This window comes from Diabrotica undecimpunctata, chromosome 2, assembly GCF_040954645.1.
Source record: "Diabrotica undecimpunctata isolate CICGRU chromosome 2, icDiaUnde3, whole genome shotgun sequence".
Classification (NCBI taxonomy): domain Eukaryota; kingdom Metazoa; phylum Arthropoda; class Insecta; order Coleoptera; family Chrysomelidae; genus Diabrotica; species Diabrotica undecimpunctata.
Window position 1 is genome coordinate 4,943,325 of NC_092804.1, and position 27,340 is coordinate 4,970,664.

General features: G+C 32.0%; 1 protein-coding gene across 1 annotated transcript in view; it reads left to right on the plus strand.

Annotated features, from left to right (window-relative positions):
- LOC140433114 (uncharacterized) overlaps positions 1-27,340 on the plus strand; it is a 60,615-nt gene that overhangs the window by 19,724 nt on the left and 13,551 nt on the right. The window contains exons 8-17 of the mRNA XM_072521167.1: positions 1,595-1,764; positions 2,067-2,199; positions 5,648-5,789; positions 6,960-7,143; positions 14,352-14,384; positions 15,931-16,065; positions 23,421-23,555; positions 25,231-25,384; positions 25,658-25,843; positions 26,777-26,976. Coding sequence (XP_072377268.1) covers positions 1,595-1,764; positions 2,067-2,199; positions 5,648-5,789; positions 6,960-7,143; positions 14,352-14,384; positions 15,931-16,065; positions 23,421-23,555; positions 25,231-25,384; positions 25,658-25,843; positions 26,777-26,976 — 1,472 coding nt within the window. The remainder of the gene's footprint in view (positions 1-1,594; positions 1,765-2,066; positions 2,200-5,647; positions 5,790-6,959; positions 7,144-14,351; positions 14,385-15,930; positions 16,066-23,420; positions 23,556-25,230; positions 25,385-25,657; positions 25,844-26,776; positions 26,977-27,340) is intronic.

The following is a 27,340-nucleotide window of genomic DNA, read 5'->3' on the forward strand; positions in this document are numbered from 1 at the left end:
GCAATAAATTTTCTTTTTTGCCAAATGCACCATCAGAGCTAGAGAGGTAAACCAATTATCGAAATATAGGAGATGATTTGCACCTACAGAAATATGAGTGGCTAATTGCAGTACCACATTGGAACTAGCTTCTAAATCTGGTTCTCCAGTTACTGGTTGGATTTTTTCAGAATATATAAAAAAATCATACATAATTCCTTTCTCATCACAAAGAGCAAATAATTTGTAGCCCCATTTGTGTGGCTTGCTGGGTATATATTGTTTAATGCTAGATCTGCCTTTGAATGGTACTGTTATCATATGTATCAATAATGTATCTGTTCATCAATACATAACATTTGAGGCATTGGAATTTCTCTAAATTTCGCCTCTAAATGATTTATCAATGGCCTTATTTTGAATAGTTTGTCATATGTGGTATTATCTTCTGGTATTGTCGAATTATCGTTAAAATGGATTTTGGATTTTATTTCTTCCCACCGATCCCTGGTCATTACTTCCGATACAATTGGACAGTTTAACTTAGTTTTCCAATACAATCTTGAGTTGGATAGTTTTACCATGGACATTGCCAATAAGGACCCTAAAAATTGTTCCAATTCAGGAATTGACAATGTCAGACTTTTTTTGGGATTTTCTTGAATGGCATACAAGTTTGACTGCTCAACTATGTGAGTCAGAATATCTTCCGAAAAAAAATTTCTAAAATATTCCACAGGTCGCTTTACAACTCCAGACGGCTCTACTTGACCTAACCATATAGGAAGTGGTTTAGCAGAATCTTCAGTTGACACATGTCACCAAAGTGGATAGGTTTTACGACTCTTTGATTTTAATGTTTCTGGTGCAGCTACTGTTTCTCCACTGGCTTCACTTTCTTCAGTACTATCGTCAGATTCATCTATAATAAAAAAAGAGTATAAATGAGTCATTTCAAACTATAATACAAAGAGGCAAAGCAGTCAATACAAATGACTAGAAAATTATAAAAAGAACTATAAAAATAATTACCCAAATCCTCGAAATTAATATCAGAACCATCTACAGTATCTGTACTACTCTCATCCATTAAGGGAAGACGTTTTTTGCCATAAAACGCTGCACAATCCATAATTATTTTGATCAATCTAAAAAAATCCAAAAGACGAGAGTGACGATTTCGTAACGCTTAAAATTTTCAATAAAAATACAGAAAAATAATTAATTTTAGCACATATTACCTTCGCCAAACGATAATAGTCCTTCTAGAAGTATGTAAAAAAAAATCCAACGTTCATATGCTGCTTGATTCCAATTTATAACAATAAACACTCCACAGTACACTATAACCTAACTTTTCATTAGTGCACTGTCAAACAGAAACATCTCACGTGAATGTGCCGCGCGAACATAATCAAAACGGGTTTGCTATATTTTCACTGAAATGTAACAATACCGATCCCGTCGGCGTAGCCGTCCTACATGGGTTATTTTGTGCATAAGACCAGTGTTTATCAAACGTTACGAAAACGTCACGCTCAGCGTTATAGGGTTATATAATATTATGTAATATCTACCTAAATAAGGAACACTTCATAATGTTTATGATTTTCAGACGCTACTAGTTTTAAAGCACTTTTGGAAACATATGACAATAACGTAACCAAATTTATAAACGATGACATGCATTTGACTGACCAAACTGTTAGAGAAGAGGTTGGTAACGCTATAAGAAAGGTTTACGTAGATGGACTCATTCAAGACAATTTTGGAAGAGCTGTTAAGGTAAGATTTTCCTCGATCTTTTCTTTTTATTTCAACGAGAAATTTATTAAATAAGTCTTTATAAAATAATTTTTACTTACACAATAACTTGTTAATAACAATCAATTGTCAATCTCAGTATAGACAGTCTACTTACTGATAACGTTTAAGAACAAATTTTTGCTCATCAAAAATAATAAATTAGGTAGCTACCGGAGAGAAAATGAAATTTCTATTAAAATAATATGTCATTTGTCCTCTTTCTCCTATAAAATTGTAAAGATAATGTTTATGAATACACTTATTAAACAAATTATTTTTAGTTCTTCAGTGACACGTCTTTCGCTAGAGGCATTATTCAACACGCTCTCCTTCAGTCGGAGTACAGTGAAGTTTATTTCTACGAATTTTCCTATTACGGTCCTGATTTTGCAGGATGGAGACCAACAATTGCAGGTAAATATAGTATCAACAATTATACAATAAATTATTGATAATATTATTATATTAGTTTTAATATTTATTCCAGTACTGTGCTGCGCAGCTCAATAATTAAGCTTTTAGTAACTACCTCATTGGTGAAGACGTCCCATCAATATTTCACATCACGTATTACGTCAAAACGTCATGTATTAGCATATCAAAACCACGTTTTAATATAATACCTGACGTTTTGATACAATACTTGTTGTTTTGACACAATATGCGATATTTTGATATATTACGTGAAGTTTTCAGCACAATACGTAACGTTTGGATATAATACGTAAAGTTTTTCTCATAATACTTTACATTTTGACGTTATACTTGACGTTTATTACATGATACGTAACGTTTTGATAAAATATGGGATATTTCGGCATAATACGTTACCTTTTAAAATAATAAATGACGTTTTTAGCATTCTTCGTAATGTTTTGACATAATGTGTAGCGTTTTGACATAGTATGTGGTATTTTGACGCAATATGTAACCTTTCGATATAATACTTAACATTTTTAGCATAATACATACCTTTCGGACATAATACCTAACGTTTTTGGCATATGTTACGTTTTGACATAATCATTGATGTTTTCAATATAGTACGTGACGTTTTGATATAATACGTGATCTTTTGACCTAATACGTGATATTTTGATGTAGTTCGTGATATTTTGACATAATATTTGACGTTTTAATATCACACTTGATGTTTTCAACTTATTACATAGCGTTTTGATAGAATATGTCACTTTTAACATACTACCTGACTTTTTAAAGTATAAGTGGTTACATTTGAATACAATACGTTATATTTTAATATAATACGGAATATTTTGACCTATTACATTGCGTTTTGTTTACTTTTCCATATCAAATCCCCCGGTCTAAGAGGTTCTGATGAAAATCAATAATTTGAGATCATTTTCATACCGCCTATGATTATGTTTCGTAAGTACTTCTTCTTCTTCTACGGCACTACAGCCCAAATTGAGCCTTGGCCTCCTTTATTTTTTGCCTCGACCCTTTCTTGTCTGTGACTGATCTTCACCATACACGGACTCTTAAAAGAGATTGTGCGTCGCTGTTTACTGTGTCTTCCCAGCGCTTTCTTGGCTATCCAACCGGTCTCTTACCGTGCATTCTAGCATTTAGTGCTCTTTTTGATAGCCTATCCTCTCCCATTTTTATCACATGTTCGGTCCATTGCAATCTTTGTATTCTAATGAAGTCTAACAGTGGTGCTTCCTTATAAAGTTGATAAAGCTCGTTGTTGTATCGACTTCTGAAGATTCCGTTTTCCCTCACAGGTCCTAGTATTCTCCTCAGTACTTTCCTTTCGAATGTGTCGAGTTTGCTTTTGGATGTTTCTTTCAGGACCCATGCTTCACTGCTATATCATGCTATTGGTCGAATTAAGGTTTTATAGATTCTCATCTTTGTATTTCGGTGGACATTTTTAGACCGAAATATATGGGAGAGGGCAAGATAAGCTCTGTTTGCCTGCGTTATTCTCTTCCGTATTTCTTTATCTTCTGATCCGTCGGCATATATTTCTACTCCCAGGTATGTAAACTTTCCAACCGTTTCAATGTTATCTTCATATATAATGTTTTGTGGGACTATATTTCTTCTCGTCTGTATTATTATTTTTGTTTTTTCTGTGTTAATTTCCAGTCCTAGCATTTTTGTTGGCGTTTTTAACTCTGCGTATGTTTCCTGTGCTCCTGTTGATGTTCTACTCATAATATTAATATCATCGGCATAAACGGCCAGTTGAACCGTTCGGTTGGTCACTAGGTTTCGTCGTCCAGTTTGCATTTGCCTAACCGCATACTCCAGTGCCATGTTAAAGAAAGTTGGGGCTAGCCCATCTCCATGCTTTAGTCCCTGCGAAATTTTGAAAAAGTCTGTCCGGTAGTTTTGTATTCGTACACATGCCTGAGTTTCATCCATTGTGGCTTTAATGAGACTAATTAGCTTGTGTGGTATTGCCAATTCAGCCAATATATTGTAGAGTTTGTTCCTTTTGACTGAGTTGTATGTCTGTTTGAAGTCTACAAACACGTTGTGAACATGTCATCAATGTCATGTTCCCATGATTTACTCAAGATCTGTTTGACTGTAAATATTTGATCCAGTATCGATCTTCCCCATCGGAAGCCCGTCTGATACTCTCCAATAATATTTTCTGCTAGTGGTTGGAATCTTTGGATGTCTTTGATGAGGGCGTGGATGTGACTTGCTAGGTGGTTGCCACCTACTTTATACAATTCTACTGGTATTTCGTCAACTCCCGGGGCTTTATTGTTTTTCTGGGCCTTAATAGCTTCGAGAACTTCCTCTATGGTTGGAGCTTCTACTCCATTCTCTACTTCATTCTCTTCTACGTAGTCCGTGCCCATTTCATCTTCCATGTCTACTTATGTACCAAGTAGGGTCTGAAAATAATGCTTCCAGGTTTCTGTGACTTTCTGTTGGTCACTGATTATTTGCTCACTTTCATTTTACATAGACTTGTTTGAGGTTTATATCTACTTTTTAGCTTTTTTAGGTATTCGTAAGCCACTCTAATTTCGTTATTTTTGAAATTTTCTTCCATCTTTTCTATTTGTCTATTTTCATAGGCTTTTTTTTATTTTTACATATCTTGTCTGCTTTCCGTCTTGCGACTTCAAATGATGTTCATCTTTTCCATGTTCTCCTTGTTATATACATTTTGTGTGCTTCATTTTGTTGCTCCTCTTCTCACCTTTTTCTTGTTTCCCAGGGTGGACCCTACCGCTGTCAGTACTGCTGTTTTGATATTATTCCATTTGCCCTCTATGAAGTGCAGTTCTAGAATCCTTAACTCATTTGCGACTTATTCTTCGAACTTCTCTTTACATTCCTGAATCTTCAGTTTTTCGAGGTACAGTTTGTTTGTTCTTTGTTGTCTTTCGTTTCTTTCTTTGTTAACTCTGCATCTAAATTTGAAATTTAGTAATAGGTGGTCTTATCCACAGCATGCTTCTCGTCGTGTTCTCATATCTGAGATACTACTGGCTGCCCGTTTGTCTATCAGCACATGGTCGATTTGATTGATTGTGGTTCCATCTGCTAAAATCCATGTCATTTTGTGTATGTCTTTATGTGGAAAGCACGTGGCACTTATAACCATGTTTTTACTGGTGGCAAAATTTATCAAAACCATTACCATTCTCGCTTGTTTTATTGTGCAGTGGGTGTTTTCCTGTTGTGCCATAGAATTGTGGATCCTTGCCTATTTTAGGATTTTCGTCAGAACTAGGTTTTTTTACTAAAAATCATAGTCAGGGAAATTCAGAAACTAAGATTTAAGTTCATCGCTACACAGAATCGTAGTAAACTCCCATATTACAGATTGCATTGTATTTTCATTATTGTCATATTTTATTTTTAGGTGCTGATAAAATAAACCACGCCGATATAGACCCTTACCTTTGGGTAAAAAATAATGTCTCAAATTTGGACAGTTTTACAAAGGATGACGTTTTAGCAAGTGAAAGGTTACGGATACTTATTACCAACTTTGCAAAAGGATTGTAAGTGTCGACTCTATTTATTTTTATACAAATCAGGTCATTCTATACAATGAGCCTAATAATTTAGGAGTGATAAGTTCGAATGCTTGTGATTTGCTCGGATATTATAAACGACTCTTTTAAAAACAATGAAGCTGGCTTTAATTAGTAACATGGCATTTATAATTCATATATATGCTCTGCCTAAGCATTTTCCACTTAATCTTTGGTATTTTCTAGTTTTCTTGAAACTTCTTCCAGGCAAATGCAACTCACCAGTTCTTTACACGGATGATTACGTGCTCTAACCATTTTGAATCAATTTCTACTACACTTTAATGTAGTCTCCCTTAGTAATAATTATAGTCTTCTTTAAACCGCTGGTGCACCTTTGAGATTATAGGAGCTTATGGTGTTGGTCACAAAGACTAGAAAGGATCGCCATGTGTTGGGCTCCCACTGCTCTGGCCTAACTCGAGTTCAGATCAAAATTTTCAACAAAAAAAAGACAAATATTACTTTTTACTTTTAATATAAACTTCTTGCGTATTTAAAATTACGAGAGGTTGCGGGTTACTCAGTATTTGTTCTGAATTAGAATTGTCGATTGAAAATAAAACGTGTTTAAACATACGTCTTTAAGGTCTGATTACACTAACAATAACATGAAATAAATATAACATGTCTAGTAATTATTTCAAAAATATCTAAATATTCTCGCCAGCGCTAAGGATAGATCCTCAGAAACCTACCGCCTAAGCTTTCCGGCCAACTGCTCCCTTTGTACTTGCCGTAATATATCCACGTTAAATTTTACCCTTTAATATCACTTTACTCCCCGTCCTAGTATTCCCATTTTAACCGCATGATACATACATTATTATTCTTCGTTTTTAACTGTCAAGCCACCAGTATAAATTAATATACCGGATAGGTTGTTTTTGTCCCACTAAGTTTAAAATATTTTTCTTTAAAGGCCTTGCCTCCACTGTTCTAATCTGTGCTATAAATCCCTTTAAGTATGTCCTACGAATTCTACTACTCTGGCAGCCACCAGTTAATGACGGCAATCTAAAAATCTAAACCAATTAAAAATGTCACTGAAAGAAAAATCCTTTCAATTAGAAGAAAGTATTAATATTAGTAATATCTTGAGAACTAAATAATCAATTCATACGTTTTCTTTTACAGATATCCTGTCACTGATCACAAAGACATCTTAGGGGTAGACTACTGGCCAACAGTAAAGCCAAAGAACTTCCAGTACATGAATATAAACAACACTTTGGACGTTAAACGAGATCTTAAACAAGATGTGCATCCAAAGATGGTGGAGATATACGAAAAATACGCTATTAAACCGTTGGACACATTTTAGATATGTCAAATTTTGAATAATAAAAACTAAATTAGAATGGTTTTTTATTTTTACTCGTTTTGACTAATATCAAAAATCTCTTTAAAAGGTATTGTAAAACTAATTTATAAATAACAAAATAGTTGAAAACAGACTGTGTTGTAGTATTGATTGGAGATAAAAACATAAAAAGCTCCATTATGAAAAGTGTAAACCAAAGATGTACTTTGCTCTTGTTTTACAAATCTCTCTGTGTTATATTCTATTTTACTCGTAAAATAAATAATTACAAAGCTTAATATGCAATAATATTTGGTGATTTTATTGCGAAAATAGTAGTAAAAAAAGTAGTAAAAAAATTATCATTGGTTTGGAACGAAAGATTTATAAGAAACAAAAGAAAAAACACGACTGCTGTATGAATACCTTTTCTAAAAAACTCGCCAAAAAAGGAATAGTCCAAGATACCAATACCAAGACGAAAGGGGAAAAAACAAACTTATAACAAGGAAACAGCAAATGAAGTCGACATCCGAGAAATCTCTTCTAAATACGTTCTGAAACTGTTTTCTTGTGTTCAGATCTTAAAACAACTACCGTCCAATCAGTCTTCTCTACCAGCTGTACAAATTATCCATAAAGATACTAATAAGACAAATGACTCTTAACGCTTAAGATACACACCGGTCTCTGAGACCTTTATTGTCACATTATGCTGAACTTTAGCAAAGCTGTTTGAGCTGCCGTTTTTGCCTCCCAAATATGCTTCCTTCAATTACCGAAGGACGTAACGCAAAAAGTAGCATCAGTATTTTCTTTTATGAATAAAAATATAGGATTCCTAAGACCGGATGTTTCCAATTATGTACTATAGACACATGTTTCGGTTTAAGAGTTAATCTCGATTTTTATCAACTTACAGAGATCATAAATTTTAGATCATGTTTTTTGAAAGAACAAAAATTAAATTTTATAATTTGCAGTAAATTAATCAAATGTACTATCTTCAAGTATCAAACAGTAGTCTTTAGTAATGAAGGTTGTCTTCTGTGGAGGCTGGTGGTTTTTAATGGAACGTTCCTAAATTTAATGTATTTAATTAATAAATTTAAATATATTTAAAAGAACCAATTTTTTTTTGTGTTTTTTTTTATTCCTTATGGTCCGCTGAATTGTAAATACAACAGCAGAGATACTGAACCACAAAAACAGAGCCTGAGTAATATTGAGTTAAGGTAAACTATTTGAACTATTGTAGTACAATTCAGAATCCATAAATTTGCTTATCATAATAATATATACTCACACAAGCAACTCTTTGATCGATGAAATACTCATTCACGAAAAGGATGTCAAATTAGGATACAAAAATATGGTATTTATTCAGTAATCTTAATAAAGTTTATGAATTGTTTTTTTTTTATAAAAACTGCCTTGCTCCTCAAAAAGCCAATACGTGCCGACATTATTTCTTCACTTCTTCACAGTTGGAAAATCTTTGACAACTGAGCAATTTATTCTAGTTTTCAAACAGAAAATAATCCAAAGGGGCTAAATCTGACGAATAGGCTGCATGTAGTAACAATTCAAACTTTAATTCGTGAATTTTGGTCATTCCAAAATTTCCACAGATTTAACAGATTCCTGCCACGGATCTGTTAGCTGGTGCCTTGTCTTGCGCTCAAAGAACTGACGCCATGAACTTGCCTGCAAATAAAATGGTTTTCGCCTTCTTTGGAGCCGGTTCCCCCATTGTGTTGATTGCTTTTTATCTCCAGTGTGAAGTAATCGACCTATGTTTTATCTAAAGCCATAAAACACAACGAAAATTCTGCTTTGTTTTTATGAAACTTTGCTAAACACTTAATTGAAACCTTTTCACGACACTGTTTTTGCTAGAGCTGGAGCAAACACGGCAAACATCTTGCCCAGAGTTTTCTAATGTTAAAATTTTTAGTTAATATCGATGTACCATACTTTTTTAAATAGTTACTAAGTCTGCTAGCTCACGCACTTTCTGTCGACGATTATCCAGTACCACTTTATTGATTTTATTCAACGTTTCTGTCGTCGTCACTTCAGTGGGTCGACTACTGCGATGCTACCCAATATTTTACTGTTGTAAATGAAGGAGCAGACTCACTTTGACGAACACTATTGATGGTTGCTAAACAAATACTAAACAGCATGGTATCTTCAAATTTGAAAAATATACTTTTTATTATTTTTTATTATTTATTACTTATAGATTGTTTACTTTCTAATACAGTGATATTTTGCAAACAACTACCACCATTTATACGTGAGGCCGGGTACTTCTGGGATCGCCCAGATAAAACGGCAAATCGAAATCAGTCAATCAATCAACCAAAATGCTGAATAGAACTCTAGCTGTATTGAGTTTTTCTAAACATTTTTTTGTGACTTTAACACTTAGATTTTTTAAGATCTATCTAAGGAGATCTATTACTTCCATTTCCTGTTCTATCTACTATAAATTTCACTTTAATAGACTGGATCTTCAGAACTTTTGTTTATATTTTTTATCTGACGAACTTGCACATATTATTGTCTTCTATTCAAAAAAAATACTTATAGAAAGCGTTTTTCAAATTATTTTAAATAAAATAAATTTTGATACAAATCTTTGCAAAGGCAGCATTATAGATAGAGAGGGGTATAAAGATTATCAACAAATATATTTAAAACACTTACACAGTTTTAAATTTAGAAAATCCGTCAAGGTTAATCAATTTAATATGTGTTTACAGATAATTCCTTATCATAAACAACTTTGGCACATGCCAAACTTAATTGATGATATTATTTTAATCGTGCTTTATAAAAAACAAGCCACTTGATATTTACGAAGATATCTTAAGATAATGTAGAAGAAGCCTTTGATAACACAATGTAGACGTACAGACTACATGCTGAGGATCCATGTTACAGTATTTTACAATTACCAGGGTCTCAGCACAAGTAGCCAGAGGCTGTCCGCAGGAGGGAGTTTTATCCACTTTCTTGTAAAATCTGACCTAATGGTCTTAGCTCACGGCAAATTTAATAGCACAGTTAGAGATTTAATGCAACAGGTTCTGACTGTAGTTACAAAATGGACTTTAAATGTAGGGCTTAATATAAGCCATCAGAAAAAATTTCGTCAGCGATTAAGGAATTTCGGAAAAATCACAATATTTCTTTTCTTCACGCAGACTGCAGACCTATGGTCAACATATTTTTACTAATAACATAATAATAACATAATTTTATTCGAATGAATATTCCCCAAAAGAATATCATAATGCCTGTTTTTTTAATGCAATACATCCCTTTTTGGACGCTATTATAACCAGTGACGAAATATATAGAGTTTTAAATATCTGCCCCAATCGTAAATCGCCGGGAACTGGCCATATTTCTTATAAATTTTTTAAAAATCTTCCAACTAATTGGATACTCTATTAAACGGATATGTTTAATAAAATATTGAAATAGCTGGAGTAAAGTCATTTGTACCATGATATTTAAAAAGGATAACAGGATGATCTAGCCAACTATAGAGGTATTGTCTTACTTTACTGTGTTAAGAAACTATTAACTAATAGTTTGTTATTTAACAATGTAATAGGTTTAATGTCTAACACCAAAATACATTCTTTGCAATTTTTCGATTTGTTAACATTAAGCCTTGTTATAACCGGATGCCTGTTTGGCATCCGGTAATACACGTGATTATGCTTTTACATTGAAAAAAAGAAGTGTCAAAATTTATTCCACTATTTTCAAGGTTGCTTTAAATTGGTTCATCAAGCTAGGATAACCAGGTCATCCGCATAGCCTAGTATATGATACCTATCTGACTGATACCTTGATGACTCTAGTTATCCGTCCATAACCAGATTCCGCAGAAGAGGAGATGCAGACAGCCCCTGGCTAATTGTGCTAATTCTGTACTCCCCAGTAACGTTGTAGTTTAGACTAATCGCCCTTGTGATTGCTTCGCATGTATTGTGTAATGCTCCCTCCATATCGTTAAATGCACCTAACATCACCTCTTGGTTTTCCAGAACGTACTTCAGCCTCTGTAAGAGATGGAGCAGTGCCATTTTCCCAGAGAGTTTTGCTCGATACACTGATGTATGGAATCACTAATATGCCTATCGAGGAGTTTTTTTAGAGTATTTAATACGAATGACATCAGACTTATCGTCCTCAGAAACTTAGCTTCATCCTGTCTGGTTTTGCAAGATTTGGATATAAAAGTCACACCCCGTATAGTACATAATTATTTATACAGAAGGTCGTGTACCTTATATAGAGGTATTGGATAACTTCTGTATGGACCCGGTGATTTATATGGCTCAAATGAGTTTATTTCCCGATTTGGTCCTGATTCACCACTTTATGCAAATTGAATTAAGTCCCAATATATCCTAATATATGCTATCCCATATATGCTAATCAACAAAACAAAGGAAAACAAGCGAACATCAGATAAGAGTCATAATAGTCTTCCTTACTGGACATGCTATGGTAAATAATGTGTTTATTAAATTAGATGACCATTTATTTGGAACACAACTGTACACTCTTTTATTATAATATTACTTATCCTAATTGTATTTAGTACTTAGTTGAAGTTGCTATGAGACTACTTCATAATTACTAATACGTGATCGCATACCTCAAACGAAGAAGTGCTGCATAGAATAGGCAAGGAAAGAGAACTTTTTAACACAGTAAAAGTTAGAAAAACATCATACCTAGGCCACATACTGAGAAATAATAAGTACCAATATGCCCAACTTATAGTGAAAGGAAAAATCGAGGGAAAGAGAGGCCTAGGAAGGAAAAGACTATAGTGGCTCAGAAACATCCGACAATGGACAGGGCTAAATTTTGAACAGCTAATAAGAACAGCTGAAGATAGAGAAGATTTTAAAATTGTAGTAGCCAACCTCCATTGAGGAGAGGGCACTTTAAGAAGATACTTGCCATCTTGACGTTAATTTAGTTTTGATCCCTGAGATAATATTCGTTGTCTCTTTTATAATAGTCCTTGCTATATCACCAGTCATTCATTAGTGGGTCAAGTTTGTTTTATCAACCTACGACAACCATGCGTTCGCGATTCACAATTCTGCTGACTTACACATTCTAATCGAGGCTATATTTTATGAATGTCCTTGATTCGAATTATTAAACATATTTTATATAAACAAAAACGAAGTGTGCTACACGTTCCTTTTGACTTATTCTTTTTTTGAATTGTAATATTTTAAGGATAATACCACACCATCCCCCTTACGGAAAAAAATTCTCTCTTGCAACTGTTTCATTCCTCTCTCCCTTTCCCTTCGGAAGAAGAGAAATTTTTAACCTCAAATAAGTACTGTTTACCTATACTACCGTATACATTTACATTATCTTAATTCTAAAACATATGTGGTAAAAATAGTTTATTCGTTTGCCCTATTGGATTATTTGTTTACGCCGCGATTGTTCATTTGCTCTGTCACTTTTCCCGCGATATCAATAATATTGTCTCCTAAAATCACCGCGTTCACTTATGTCTACTGATTGTAAGCGTCTAATCTGTTTTTATGAGGCTTATCGCTGTTTCCTCATGCCCTAATGCTATTTTCTGTAAAAGTTCAAGCGCGTCTAAAAAGGGTTGTAGTTTGCCTGTGGTAAAATTTTGCTTGCAATATTTAAAAATTCGTTGATACTAAGAGCCATGGTTTCTTCTTGTTCCGTGTCGTTTTTTTCTTCCTCTATATCTTTGTCAATCTGTTGAGTTATCAGATTAGGAATTAATATTCTGGAATTTATGGCTTGAAACGATCGTATGACTTTATCTTGGTTTTTACTAAAGTATCTCTTACAAGTCTCTCTCTGAATATCAGTTAAGGCCACCCAATTTTTGGTTATGAGGTGTACAAATCTATTATATGCTTCAATTAATTGTGTCGTTATCTCAATCTTTACTTCCTTGCTTTTAGGTATCTCCTTTTTCAACACTCTTTTACTTTGTTTAGTTATATCCTGTGTAATGGTGTCAAGTATTCAAATAAAATCTTCCCAACTGCTAGACATTTAAGAATGAAAACACAAATCCGATAGTCTTATGTAGTACGATAAGATTCGATAAGTAATTACTTAGCCAATTAAAAATTATCCATACACAAATATAAGCAAAATTATCATCAAAAGTCATAAAAATAATAATTAATAATCAATAAATTAACTGGTATATTATTATGCATGTAAGGAAGTGCAATAAAACTAGATAATATGCAGACTCACCACTTAAACGTCTAAATTTGTTGTCGACCTCGCTGCTATGTCCAGGTGTATGCTCCGCTTCATTGCGCCTTCCATAATGACCATATTAACTTCAGTATCAGGAATGTGGTAATAACGTATAATAGTAGCTTTATTTCTTCGCTTGGCCTGACATCTTCGGTTTTGACTAGGGATAATATCACAATGCGTTAGTAATGAGACACCTGCATATAATGGGGCTATTTCATGGAGACTTAAGCAGAAAAATTAAAACTATCAACTATATCTTGATTGACTGTAAGACATTAGATCACAAGCGGCAAACTCATTTTGAAAAGTACCAAGAGACTTCAAAACATATGTACCTCTCCACTAGATCCGTACAAGCTGGTACAGGATTCCAGAATCTGACAATTGACAGAAAGCTATAAGACATATCATAGCAGAGGAAGGAAAATTCTTGAAACTGGTATTCTTGATAATAAAAGCAATAATATAGCCAACTATGACTTCTTTAGAAAATAATGAATGTAGTGATTAATGATGATGGGTTAACATGATCTGAAGAGTAAGGTATACTTGGATTTATAATAAATTTATGAGCATATTTACATTTCTCTATGTAAAGTAAACTTATATTCTTGCCACTTGAAAGTGCAATTCTGACTTAATTCTTAAGACTTGGGCTTGCTTATTTGCATTTTATGTTGTATTTTATTTGGAAGTTTCGAGTAAGTCTTAATAAACTCGTGTATTAGAGAAACAAAATCCTTATTTGCCGCTCTTTGGCAACGACAATGGTTATCAAGTATCTTATTTGTGATGATAAAATTTAAATTAGTCTGAAAATGTGTGATACTACCGATAAATAGCTTTCACACAATATTTTTTTTAAAATTATAAGATATTTTATTTAACTTATCACAATGTTATTACAGTTAATCTCTTTTCTTTTAATCTGTGTATATATCGTAAGTAATTAAGTTATATGTGATATAGCAACAATTTTAATAATACATTTTTATTTTATTCTTTCTTCTTCTTAAGGTAGCGTCTTCTGCTGAAATTAAGGAGCCAACACATTCTACTCTAACGCTAAGTTTTCCTATATTCTTTCTTTGAATGATAATTTGCAGAAGCTGGTATTTGGTATCTCTCATCCCTATCATTCCGTAGATATTGCAATTTTTATTTTCCTACTTCATTGTCCAACTCTGTTTCTTTCGAGAGTCTTCTTAAAACTTCTTTATTGGTAACTGGGTCTATGATATTATTAGTATTGTGATGTTTATTTTAGTTTTTATTTATAGTCTATTAAAACTTATTTAAAATTATCTTACACTAACACTAAAACGCATAATTAATTTACATTATTTATTACTTAATGCTACCAATTCATTTTTTAAATTAACTCTCTACAATTTATTTTTCTTTACATATGTTTGTCTCGTTATTCTAAAATTCAATCTGTCTCTCGACTTACCGTTGCCTCATTTAACAGGTTTCTAGACTCTTCGTGACCTCAGCACTTCTAGATCTTTGACTAGCGCCATTTACTTGGGATGTCGAACCATCGATAGTAGTTTCTAGACAGCTACAGGTCATTAAACGCCGATCTGATCATAGAGCTGGCGTAACAGTATTCTTTTGTAAAACAAGATCTCAGAAACTTCCACCTACTGTGAAGTGTGATTACTTCTATGCCACGCATAACAAGGTGCTAAATATGTAGATATGTAGATAGACAAAAAAGGACGTTCAATTTCAATTCGTGTTCTTAACTCTATCGAGAAATCAATATATCTTTTAACAGCGTTCCAAGATACTTATATTTTGAATACGTTTGATATTTTGGTTAACAATAATGAGTTAGACATTATTATTTGGTCTCTTGATAAATATGAAACATATTTTTCTCCCTGGGTCCCTCCGATGCATAATATTTCTGTTATAACTGAAGGTGAAGCGTTGTCTTTTGCGCTCAAGGTTGCTTCTGGTTTCTTGTCGCAATGTCCGTGTTAATGTAAGTCTTCATTGTAAAGGTCTATTTTATTCAGGAATTTTCTCACTTTTGCACGCCCAGACAATATTCCTGCTACAGTTCTCAATTTATTCCTTTTCATATGAAGCAATTCCTCTATTCTTTTTGTACATGGTCTACCAATAAAGCTTTTAACATGTCTTTGTTTTAGGACTCTCTCCGAATATTGTTATTAACTTTCTGGGATCCAGTTGAGACACAATAATACGTAGTATCACTATTAGGGATTCTTCTTACTTTTCTCATTTTCCTGGGCCTCCTGCATATTCGCTTTAGAGTACAAGTTAAAGAGTAATGGAGAAATAATGCACGCTTGCCTTACATCTCGTTTAATTTTCATATTTCTGACTTTGTGTTGTCTAGTTTAATGCGTTATCTTTGGTGATAATTTGGTAATGATTTTTTATAATTCTTATCTCATCTATCTATTTATTTTTGTTTTAAGATTATGTTTTTGTTCTTTTTGTATTTTGTAGAATGCACAAATTATTGTTAACACTCCAAATGGCCAAGTTCAAGGAAGTGAGGAACCTGGTACTCAGGGTAAACCATTCTACATGTTTCAACAAATACCGTTTGCTAAACCTCCAACGGGATCGTTGAGATTTAGGGTAAGTAAGAATTAGCGTTGTTAAAAACTGTAGAAATAAATCATATATTGTATACGGTACGTTAAGTTTTGGATTAGATATTGTACACTACATAAAGCGCTAAAATCGGCAACACAGCCTCGTACGAGGTAATTGTAATTCTTTGATTCCCTCCGGCACCTAGACAGAAAACGAGAAAACCATTTAGTAATACATAACAATACATGGAATATACATCTCCATACGTCGATTTTTGTTTTCATTACGTATACCCGGTGCATTTTTTATAACATAAACTTGATAAAAATATACTGACCTTTATAAGGCGGTGCATTTGTATGGGTTTTGAATAAAGCAAACAATTTTTTGTGGTTGAATTAAAAATAAAAGCGCATTTATTTAAAAAAAAATATACTCTTAGTGAAAATAAAAAATAATTCCTAATAAAATAAGAAATAATTCCTTAGATCCTAGAGAAATTATTCATATATTTGACCTTTTTCTGCTGTCACAGAATTGGAGACTTCTCTTATTCGGTTTTTTTAATCCATCCAAATTTTGGGTTCGAGTCTCAGGATGATCGTAGATGATGCTTTTTAAATGCCCCAAAGAAGAAGTCCATGGGTATAAGATTAAGCTTATTTAATATCGCCTGTTTCACTGATAACTCGATTCGGGAGAGTATTGTTTAAGTACTCCCTAATTATTCAAGCGTTGTGAACTGAACAGCCGTCTTGATGGAACCAAACATTCTCCAGATTTTCATCAAGAAGATTAAGAATACCGGAAAGAACATGATTCTGTAACAAATCGAGGTATACTCTACTATTCAAGTTGCTCTCAATACAAAATGGACCTATTATGTAATCTTCTTGAGTACCAGTGAAGACTTTTTGAGGAGGTTAAGTTCGGTAAACAACACTTCTGTGCTGGTTTTCTCTCGCCCAATACCTCGTAATGGATGGATTGTGTCTCACTACTAACGAAACAGAAAATTCATCAGTAAATAAAACTTTTTAATAAAATTTGCTTTATCATTAGCCTTCGCTATAAGAGTTTCACAACACTCCATTCTTCGAAAGTAGTTGTCTGAATAAGGCTGCTGCGTTTTCGTATATTTAAAATTCTTGTAACCGTGCTTTTTCCATACTTTCGTTACAGTAACATTGCTAACATCTAACTCTTTAGGAACACTTCTACTAGAACGTGTTAAATCTACCTCGATTGTTGCATAAATTTGTGTATCCCGGTATTTTTTTCCTCGAATTTTTCTGGTGACATTTCTTGAGCGTGACATTTTTTGAGGCAATAGCAACTCAAAATATTATGAATTAACTGTATGCAAGGAATTGGTCCCCCCTCAAAAAACACAGAAAATAAATCTACACACTGTTGTCCAGAATTATCACCATAAAACCTTTTTATTATTTAAACCTTTTGTGCGGCCGTATAAACAGATATGTTTATTGTTATTGCTTTAAACAACCACTGTATAATGACAAATTTTTAGCGACGGGTCAACGGGGGTTCGTGAAAAGTCGACGGCGCGCAGTGTTGCCATTTATAGAGTGTATATCTACTTAAATTTAATGTACTGTATATAGTAGGTAAAATAAAATATTTATTTATGATTATACGCTTGAGAAAAGTGCTTGTTCTTACCAGTCGTAGGACTAACTTTCTGGAGATTGATCGTGCTATCTATGACAGAAAATTAATTTTAAAAAAATCTTCTTGTTGTTTCAAGCACTCTACCTGACACTTGGTTATGCGATCTTTAGATCAAAGTCTGTTTTTTTTATTTAACTCTACTGTTTCATTTTCATGAAAATATATGAAATAGTAGAAAGTTTTCCAGAAATTTGAAGAAGAAAGGAAAATATGTGGACTAACAATAAACCAAACAAAAACGCAATGTGTGGAAATGATGGAAGATATTATAATAAATATATCAAAATGAAAGGAGCATAGACAGTGTATGGTTTTGAAAAAGTGACAGAATTTGAATGCCTAGAGAACTATAACAAACACTGGAACACTGAAAAAGTAGAAAAAGAGATAGACAAAAGATGAATGAAGAGAAGCAGAGCGACAGGGTCATTAAATTTAATATTGAATGCAAAAAATGGAAGTAAAGATCTGGGAAAGAAAGGTGCACAAAAAGATTTTCGGGAGGAATACAAACGGCATAGAATTATGTATTGGAGAAGACGAACAAATAAAGAAAAAATGAGGATGTATAGAATAGGGTCGAGAAAAAAAATGTTAAGAACAATAAAAGTACGCAAGACTGCATACCTTGGACACATACTAAGAAATGATAAATATAGTCTTTTGCAGGTCATCATGAGGAAGTCATGGCTGCAGGAGGAAGTCATGGCTGCGAAATATTAGAGACTGGACAAACATGACTGTAGACGAATTATTCCACGTTGCAAAAGGCAGAGAAGCTTTTAAAAATGTGGTCGCCAACCTCCGTTAATAGGGACGGCATAGGAAGAAGGAAGATAGAAAACCAATAATTACGGTAAAAATACGAGCCAAAGAGCTATATGGCTTGGTCACATTATACGAATGCCAGGAACCGAAATGTTAAAACAATACTGAAGAAACTTTTTAACACCTGTAGCGCTGACGTATATATATATATATATATATATATATATATATATATATATATATAAAATAAAGTTTTATTTTGGGGTTGCAGTCATTAATAGCAGGAAAGTGAAACTCTTTGTTCTTTATCTAGCTTTCGCAAAATTTATTTGCTTCTTCAGGATATGCTAAAATATGATATCAGTAAATACAATGAAATTAAAATTAAATAGCATTGTATAAAACTAGTATAAAAACTTACAACATGAGGTTAATCCATTAAATTTTCAAATTTACAAAACATTAAAACTTAACTTATTAAAATTATCTAGTTATGTAAGTACAATATTTTAATTTTATTTAATTTTGTACAAATTCATTATGCCATTGATTATGTTGATGTTTGATTTATGTCAGAAAGACACTCGTTTCTGTTTATTATATTTTTTGTTGTTGATAACTAGCTCTTGATTGTTATTATGGTTACGTACAAAGTGGCGCCAAATATGAATATTTAAATTTTTTGAGTATTTATAGTCAGAAAATCTAATATTAGAAAATTATAGTATTAATTTTCGTAAGACAGAATGTAATTATAGATATTGCTTAGTTTATCAATATCAGTTTTTTTATTAACGCATTGATATTTATTTATGCATACCATTTCTAAGAATTCTCTTTTATTTAATTGGTTTTCACGTCTTAATATATTAGTTTCATTGAAATTAAATGAATGATTTTTATTAATTGCATGATCTATTAATGCACACGTATTTTTATTATTTCTAAGTTCACTTTTATGTGATGTTAGTCTACCTATTAGATTTCTAGATGTGTGTCCGATGTATGACTTATCACAATTTTCGCATGGTATTATATAAACTACATTTGAGCTTTCCATAATGCTAATAGGTGATTTAGGTTTTGTATACAATGATGCTAATGTTTTAACATTTTTAGTTGCAATTTTAATATCAGAATAGTTAGCAAAGACTTTAGTTAGTTTGGGTTTTAATGTTGGTATATAAGGTAGTGATGTGAAAGTAAATTGAGATTGCACGATTTGTTAATTTGGTTCTCTTGTTTGATTCATGTCAATCATTCTATTATTAGGATTGTTAAATAAAAATTTGTTAATTATTTTAATTGGGTATGATTTCTCTAATAAAATGTCTTTCAGTTCTAATAACCCTTTGTTGATGTTATTCATGTGTGATGAAATTTATTTTCATATGAGGTGGATGTTGTGAATGATAATTAATAAATCTGTTACTAAATATAGGTTTTCTGTACCATTCAGTGCTTAATACATTTTGTGCATTACGTTTGATTTTTATGTCAAGATATGGGATGCTATTTTCTATCTCCTTTTCACATGTAAATTGTAAATGTTCACTATAATTATTAAAAGTTTGTAAAGTTTCATTTATTTTGTCTGTAGGTAAAGCAAGTATTAAGTCATCTACAAATCGATTGATAAATGGGATATGAAAAGGCAATTTATTTAAAGAATCTCTTATTAAATCGTCTAGTACATAATTACATAATATACACGATATACTTGAGCCCATAGGTGTGCCAAAAATTTGTTTATAGAATGCATTATCAAAAATCAATACATTAGAATCAAAAATGAATTCTAAAGTGCCTAAGAACGTTTTTTTGTTAATTTTGCAATTTATTTTGATTTCATCCCAATGTCTGTTTATACTATCATTAATAATATGTAGTGGTAAATTAGTAAATAAAGATATAACGTCAAAGCTTACTATTATATAATTATTTGGTAGTTGATAGTTATTGATAAAATTACTTAGTTTAAAGGAATCTTGTATAGAGAAACTATTATCTAAGTTATATGACCTTGTAAGAATATCATTCAAAAATTTTGCTAATTTACTGTTTGGTGAATTAATTGAAGATACAATTGGTCTCATTGTTAAGTTAGGTTTATGTACTTTTGGTTGGGCATAAAAGCGTGGTGTGACAGAGTTATATATAGTGAGAGTTGAGGCTTCTTCTTTAGTGATCATTTTTTTATTTTTCAATTCGGTAACTATTTTGTTAGCTTTCTGTTGCAAGGTACTTGTGTGATTGTTCTGTAATTTTTTATAATATTTAGGATCATTTAAAAGTTCATAACTTTTATTATAGTAATCATCTTTGTACATTGCCACAGTCACATTTCCTTTATCACTTCTCACGATGTATATCTCAGGGTGTTCTTTGATAAATTTTTTACATTCATGATATAAACTATTTAAAAAATGATTATTATTTTTATTTTTGTGTAAATAGTTAGTTATGATGTTAGAGCATTGAGCTCTGACTAAGTTTTTTTTATTTTCAGAAAATCTAGTTATTGTACTTTCGATATCAGCTAGTATATTTGAAATTTTAAAATCTTTAAGTGTTGGTAATAAACAGAATTTTGGACCTAATGCGAGTATCTTTCTTACATTATAAGGGAATTCAATGTTCGTTAAATTTTTAAACCATTTTTCTTTAAAAGTGATAGAGTTATAAGCTTTCATTTTCAGATTTTCAAATTTATGTATGTTATTTTGTTTTATGTTATGAAATATTTTGTTGTAAGCTATTTTTTGTCTACGAAAAAATTCAGTTATAATATGTTGTGGTAATATGCGCTGCAATTTATCTTTAATTTTTAACATATTTTTTTCTAAAAAGTTTATGTCTGAAAATGTAGCTTTTATCTCTAAATTAATAACTTGTGTTTTTAACTTTAAATTAAAACATTGTACTTGTTTTCCTGTTCTTCCTCCTCGATGGTGTAGTAGGTTATTGGTATTAGCAATGCCATGTACGATGTGGTTAGGGTGTAAGTGGTGTTTTCTACATTTGACTAAGAAAGTTTTTCTATTTTGCGAAGATGCCAATTTGTTGTTATATTTTGCCCAAGTTTTTAGTAACCTTTCAGTTGTAGGTCCATACCTATGTTTGATGTTTTCATAGAACCCCACCTTTAATTATAAAATAATTATAAATTTATTTCTTTCTTCAAAATTTTGCGAAAGCTAGATAAAGAACAAAGAGTTTCACTTTCCTGCCCTATTAATGACTGCAACCCCAAAATAAAACTTTATTTTACATAACGTGTCAGTCAATAATACCTAACTACTTTATATATATATATATATATATATATATATATATATATATATATATATATATATATATATATATATATATATATATTGTGACGATTAGGGTTTATAGAAAATAATTTATAAGTTATATACTACATAATATTAGATATTTGGTTGTTTTAAATAAGTTATATACTAGAGAATTTAATAAAAATATATTTATGTGAGGGCATTTTTAATAAATTAGCATAATAATTGTAAAAAGTTGTATTTTAATATTGTAAATATATATAAGTGAGCCATGTGCTTAGGCAACCAAAAATACTCTCGGAGATTGACAGATATTTATACTCTGAAGTGACGTGTAAGAATATTTACGAATATAAGTGGGTTATAATAATATATTGTTTGAAATGTGTATTTTATTAAATTAGAGTGTTAGTTACTAATTTAATTATATATTCTGATCTGAAAAGCCTAAATGTAAACAAAATTATTAATAGAAAAGAATGGAATTCTCTGGATCTCCGGAGATGGCCATGTTTGCGAAATGGTTTGTTCCAGAAAATTCAGACAAGTATTAAATAGAACAAATTGGAACATGATATCTTACGAGATGGTTCTAGAAATCCAAAAATAAATAAATACCCGTGATTTGGATTCAAGATGGCAGTTTTTGAAAGTTTTTAGTCAGAAAAGTTTTAGATAGTGCAGTCAGAAGAGTTTTTGGGCAGTTTTTGGAAGTTTTTAGTCAGAAGTCAGGCCAGTTTATTATGAAAGTTATTAGACACATTTAGTGAAGTAAATTGTTCAGAATTTTCAAGAAGTCAGTCAGAAAAGTTTAGTAAGAAATATGAAAGATTATTTGGAGTCAGAGAATCAGGTACAAATAGTCAAATTGTTTAATATAGTGAGTTAAATGAAGATTAAAAATTATGCATATAATTTAATGCACATTTATAATTATACACAAATAATTATTGAAGATAAAAAAAGGTATATTGGAAGAAATTAAATTATATTATGGTTGGAGATTAGTATAAATCAACTTATAATAATTGGATATTGGTATATTGAAAAGAAGAATAAATATAAATGCTGTTTGCTGGTTTGGTTGGTGGTGTATAGATGCTGGTGAAGAAAAATATATCTTAAATTGGTAGAAGCTGATAATTGAAAAAAGTAATTTCACAAAAAACAAGGATAACTGAAGTACGAAGACATTCAGTGGTGATTAGAATCTATATACTTGGTGGAAAATAGTTCATTTAGGCATTCAGTGAAAGAAAGGTACAAAATTTTGTTAATATAATTTAGTTAGTGTCATAACAATTTCAATTTTGAAGATAGTTTGTTTAAATTTTAGATTGTCTATAGAATTTAATTAGTTTTATAAGAATATCAGTTTAAAGATAGTTTATTTTAAATTTACATTGACTAGGTTAGATATATATGTGTGTTTCATAATAGTTACAATAAAGATAATTTAAAAAAGTACTTACAAACTAATTCTTTGAGAACCGCGATAAAAACCCTATATTATTAAAAATACTCATTGCTCATCATTCAAACAAAAAAACACATCATAACAATATATATATATATATATATATATATATATATATATATATATATATATATATTATTTTGATCTATTTTATTTTTAAGGAACCACAACCAGTCGACCCATGGGAGGGTGTCTTTGACGCTACTCAGAATGACAAGGTTTGTTACCAACAATATGCCGGTCCAGTTTGGGGAGCAAATGAAGATTGTTTATTTGTCAACGTTTATACACCGGTGGTAAGTAATTAAACAACCATGGGGATAGTACACAACTATACCTGACTCTCTTTAGAATTCTTGTATTCTTCTGTCGACTTTGTTCTATCACAAATTAACCCCTTAATTTGTAATCTCACATTATTCTTAACTTCTTAATCTCTTATAGTTTCACCGTGTATAAGTGACATTGTGAAATTGATATCGAGTAATATTTTAATAATTAAAGTCCATTCACCTGTTAATGAATTGTCGAATAATATATTTTTTCCAATTGAACTTCCTAAGTGTTGCAATGATGGCCTAGATTAAATTGTAATGTAAGCTAATAGTGCAAAGTTGGTATGGTATGATAGGAAGCAATAACCTCTGTGCTTAGGTATGAAATATTTGTGAGATTATAAATTGGGGATTTGAGCTAATGTGAGCGCAGTCTACTACAGTCAATCATAAGTAGTTATCTAACGAACATCATATTGTGTAATTACCAGTAGCTGTCAATAAATCAACACTTTTACTCCACAACTTCAACCTTTATTATACCTATCATCGTCGATCGACAAGAAGCGGACAAAGGGGTATTTACAAACCGATTCGAACCTCAAATCCAAGTTCGAAAAACTTTCCATATATATATATATATATATATATATATATATATATATATATATATATATATATATATATATATATATATATATATGTATATATATACCCGGTATTTAGGCGGCACACGCCCTTCCGGTAGGGATCTATGGAGGAGTATCACCAAGCCGCAAGCCCTTATCTCTTGCCGTACTGCTCCACCATAGGCCGATCAGATACCAGCATATTCTAGACTAAGCCGCAGATTCATTTAGAATTTTAAACTGCTGCGTTAGCCTTTTTGTTTTCTGTACACCGAGCTGGGGATTGAACTGACATCTCTCGCAGTGAAGCGAAGGAGAAGCCAGCCGCCCAGCCCGCTTGGCTATCCGATCGACTCGAAACTTTCCAACTTTACATTAATACGAATGTACCAAGTTTTCAGTGAACCCGATGTCGCGGCTACTAACTACTAATTAATTATCGGATAATATTTTATTTAAATTGTCATGATGTACTGTATTAAATGCCTTTTCATAATTAATAAAAACGACAAAGATATCTTTAGGTTGATTTTGACATTTCTGTAGCAAAACATATAGTGCAAAATGTGCTTCTCTAGTTTTCAATTCATCTCATGGTCCAAACTACGTTTCATCTTTATTTTCTTTACGCTTAGGCCCTATTCTATCGTGGATGCTACCTAGAAAGAACTTTAAAGTGTAACTTATAAGTCTATAGTCGCTACTGTGTTTCGGACGTTGTTTTTTACTTTTGGTAAAGTTACGAATGCAGACTTCAACCAGTCCTCTGGGATTTCACCGGTTGAGTACACATTATTGAAAAGCTTAACAAATATTTTAACGTTTTCTTCGTTAGTAAATTTTAACATATCTACAGGGATGTTATCAGAGCCAACAACTCTTCCGTTCTTCGCTAACTTTATAGCATGCAATACTTCTACCTTGAGTATTGAGAAAATTTCGAGAAATACAACTTTGCCAATTTGATTATGTATTAGTTTTGACAAAACAAACACAGACATGCCACAGTATAACATTGAATTACTACATATATTATTTTATGTATAAAAACATTGAATTGTTTTCAGTATCCATGGCCAAACCAAGGATTGCCAGTTATGGTCTGGATTTACGGAGGGGGATTTGTCGGTGGGGCCTCTAACTTTAACGCGTTTGGGCCTCATTATTATATGGAACAAGGCGTTATTGTTGTGACAGTTTCATACAGAGTTGGAATATTAGGTAAGTAATAAGGGAATAAAATTTCATAGATTTGCTATCTAGGTAAAGCATAAAACGTAGAAGAAAATTCATGTAGACTTGTACTGGTAATTTTATGACTGGATCTTGGATACCGATTTGTCAAAACGTAAATGTATCCAATATTTTTGTCCGAAGTATAAAAATAAATAGACTCTTAAAATTAACTAATTTTTATCAAGCATCCATACGAATCTATGAAATATGAACCAATATTTTTATATCACTAATATAGCAATTTGTAATACTTTTTAGGATTTCTTTCTACTGGAGATACGGTTATACCAGGAAATTACGGCTTGAAAGACCAGCAGCTTGCATTGAAGTGGGTTCAGCAAAATATTCAATCGTTTGGAGGAGATCCAAATAAAGTGACGATTTTTGGACAAAGCGCAGGAGGAGCATCCGTGACTTATCATCTTTTAAGTCAAAAATCGACAGGTTAGTCATATATACAGTTTTTATGGCCTTAAAGATACAAAAACAGCAATACGGTATTAAAACTAGTTAAAATTTGATCAATATAACTACAACTTTTAAATTACTAAAAATATTTCACTGGCACTATCATCTAAAGGGATTGTTTGAATTATTGAACTAATCTTTCGTTAAAATCCTTAAATTAAATGGTCACATAATTGTTGCAATTTTCTATTTTTTTAATTTTATCTACTATAATCCCTCCATTAATATTAATTAGTCTACCCATGTTGTTATTTCTGTGAATTCTGGCCACTTCTCAAGCTTTTTTTGTATAGATTAAAATAAAGATTTAGCTAGATAATCAACAGCTTGAATAAAGATTTAAAAACTTTTGTGAGTTAAGATTTGCGGAGTTATGCAATTTCAATAAATATGCCAACTCTAGTTTCTCGGAAGAGGCTTTTAATTGTCTACAAAACATTATGCAAACTTTTTTGACATTATTTCCCTGCATTTCGAAGTGTACGTTTTGTATGCTTCTCAATACTCTGTACAAATTAATACTGGTTCTAAAATGCTGAGATTTCTTAAACAAACTGAACTGGATGACGTATATGGTGGGGTTTCAAAATTATGTGACCTATTGATGACAATATCTGCTACAAGTGCGTCTGTAGAAAGAAGTATTTTTGTGTTAAAGCGCGTTAAAAACTTTATAAATTCCATAAGTGGGGAGAGTTAGCTAACCTAGAGATTTTGTCAATTGGGAAGGACTTATTAAAAAATGCTTGAAAATCCCAGTTTCTATGGGTCTGTCATAAACGAGTTTGCCAAGGACGACAGAAGAATAGAGCTGCACTACAAGTATTTACATAATTTTATTTAATTAGCATCCCTTTCTTTAAATGTCAATGCACGCCACTGCTTATTATCCACATCTTTGTTTTTTAGGCTTATTTAGAGCTGCAATATCACAGAGTGGATCCGCACTTTGTCCCTGGGGATATCAGTGGAAACATAAAGCTGTCGCTTACAAAATAGCAACAATTATAGATCCAAATTTCAACCCGTATGCAAGTTCTGCGGAATTGATGACTTTCTTGCAAAGTGTTGCCCCTCAGGACCTCGTAAATGCATCTTTGACACTTTTAGTAAGTACAACAATGTAATTTAAAAATAATTATTAATAATATTTTATTTTGTACCTTAGGCAGATACACTCATCTCGATTTCGATATCGTAACTAGAATTCTTTCACTTTTTGCGGCCTTGAAGACAGATTTCTGTTTGATTTAAATACTATCCTTCATCCTATGACACTACAGCCTAATTCGAGTCATGGCCTCCCTCAGAAAACCTCTCCATCCGTTACAATCTGTAGCCATTCATCCTCATCCTCCCATCGCTTTCTTTGTCTTTCTTCTCCTTTATTTTTGCATATAACAATTTTTTGCCCGTTTTCCTAAAGATGGTTCTTTATATATTATATCATAATTGTACCTAATTGCCACCTGT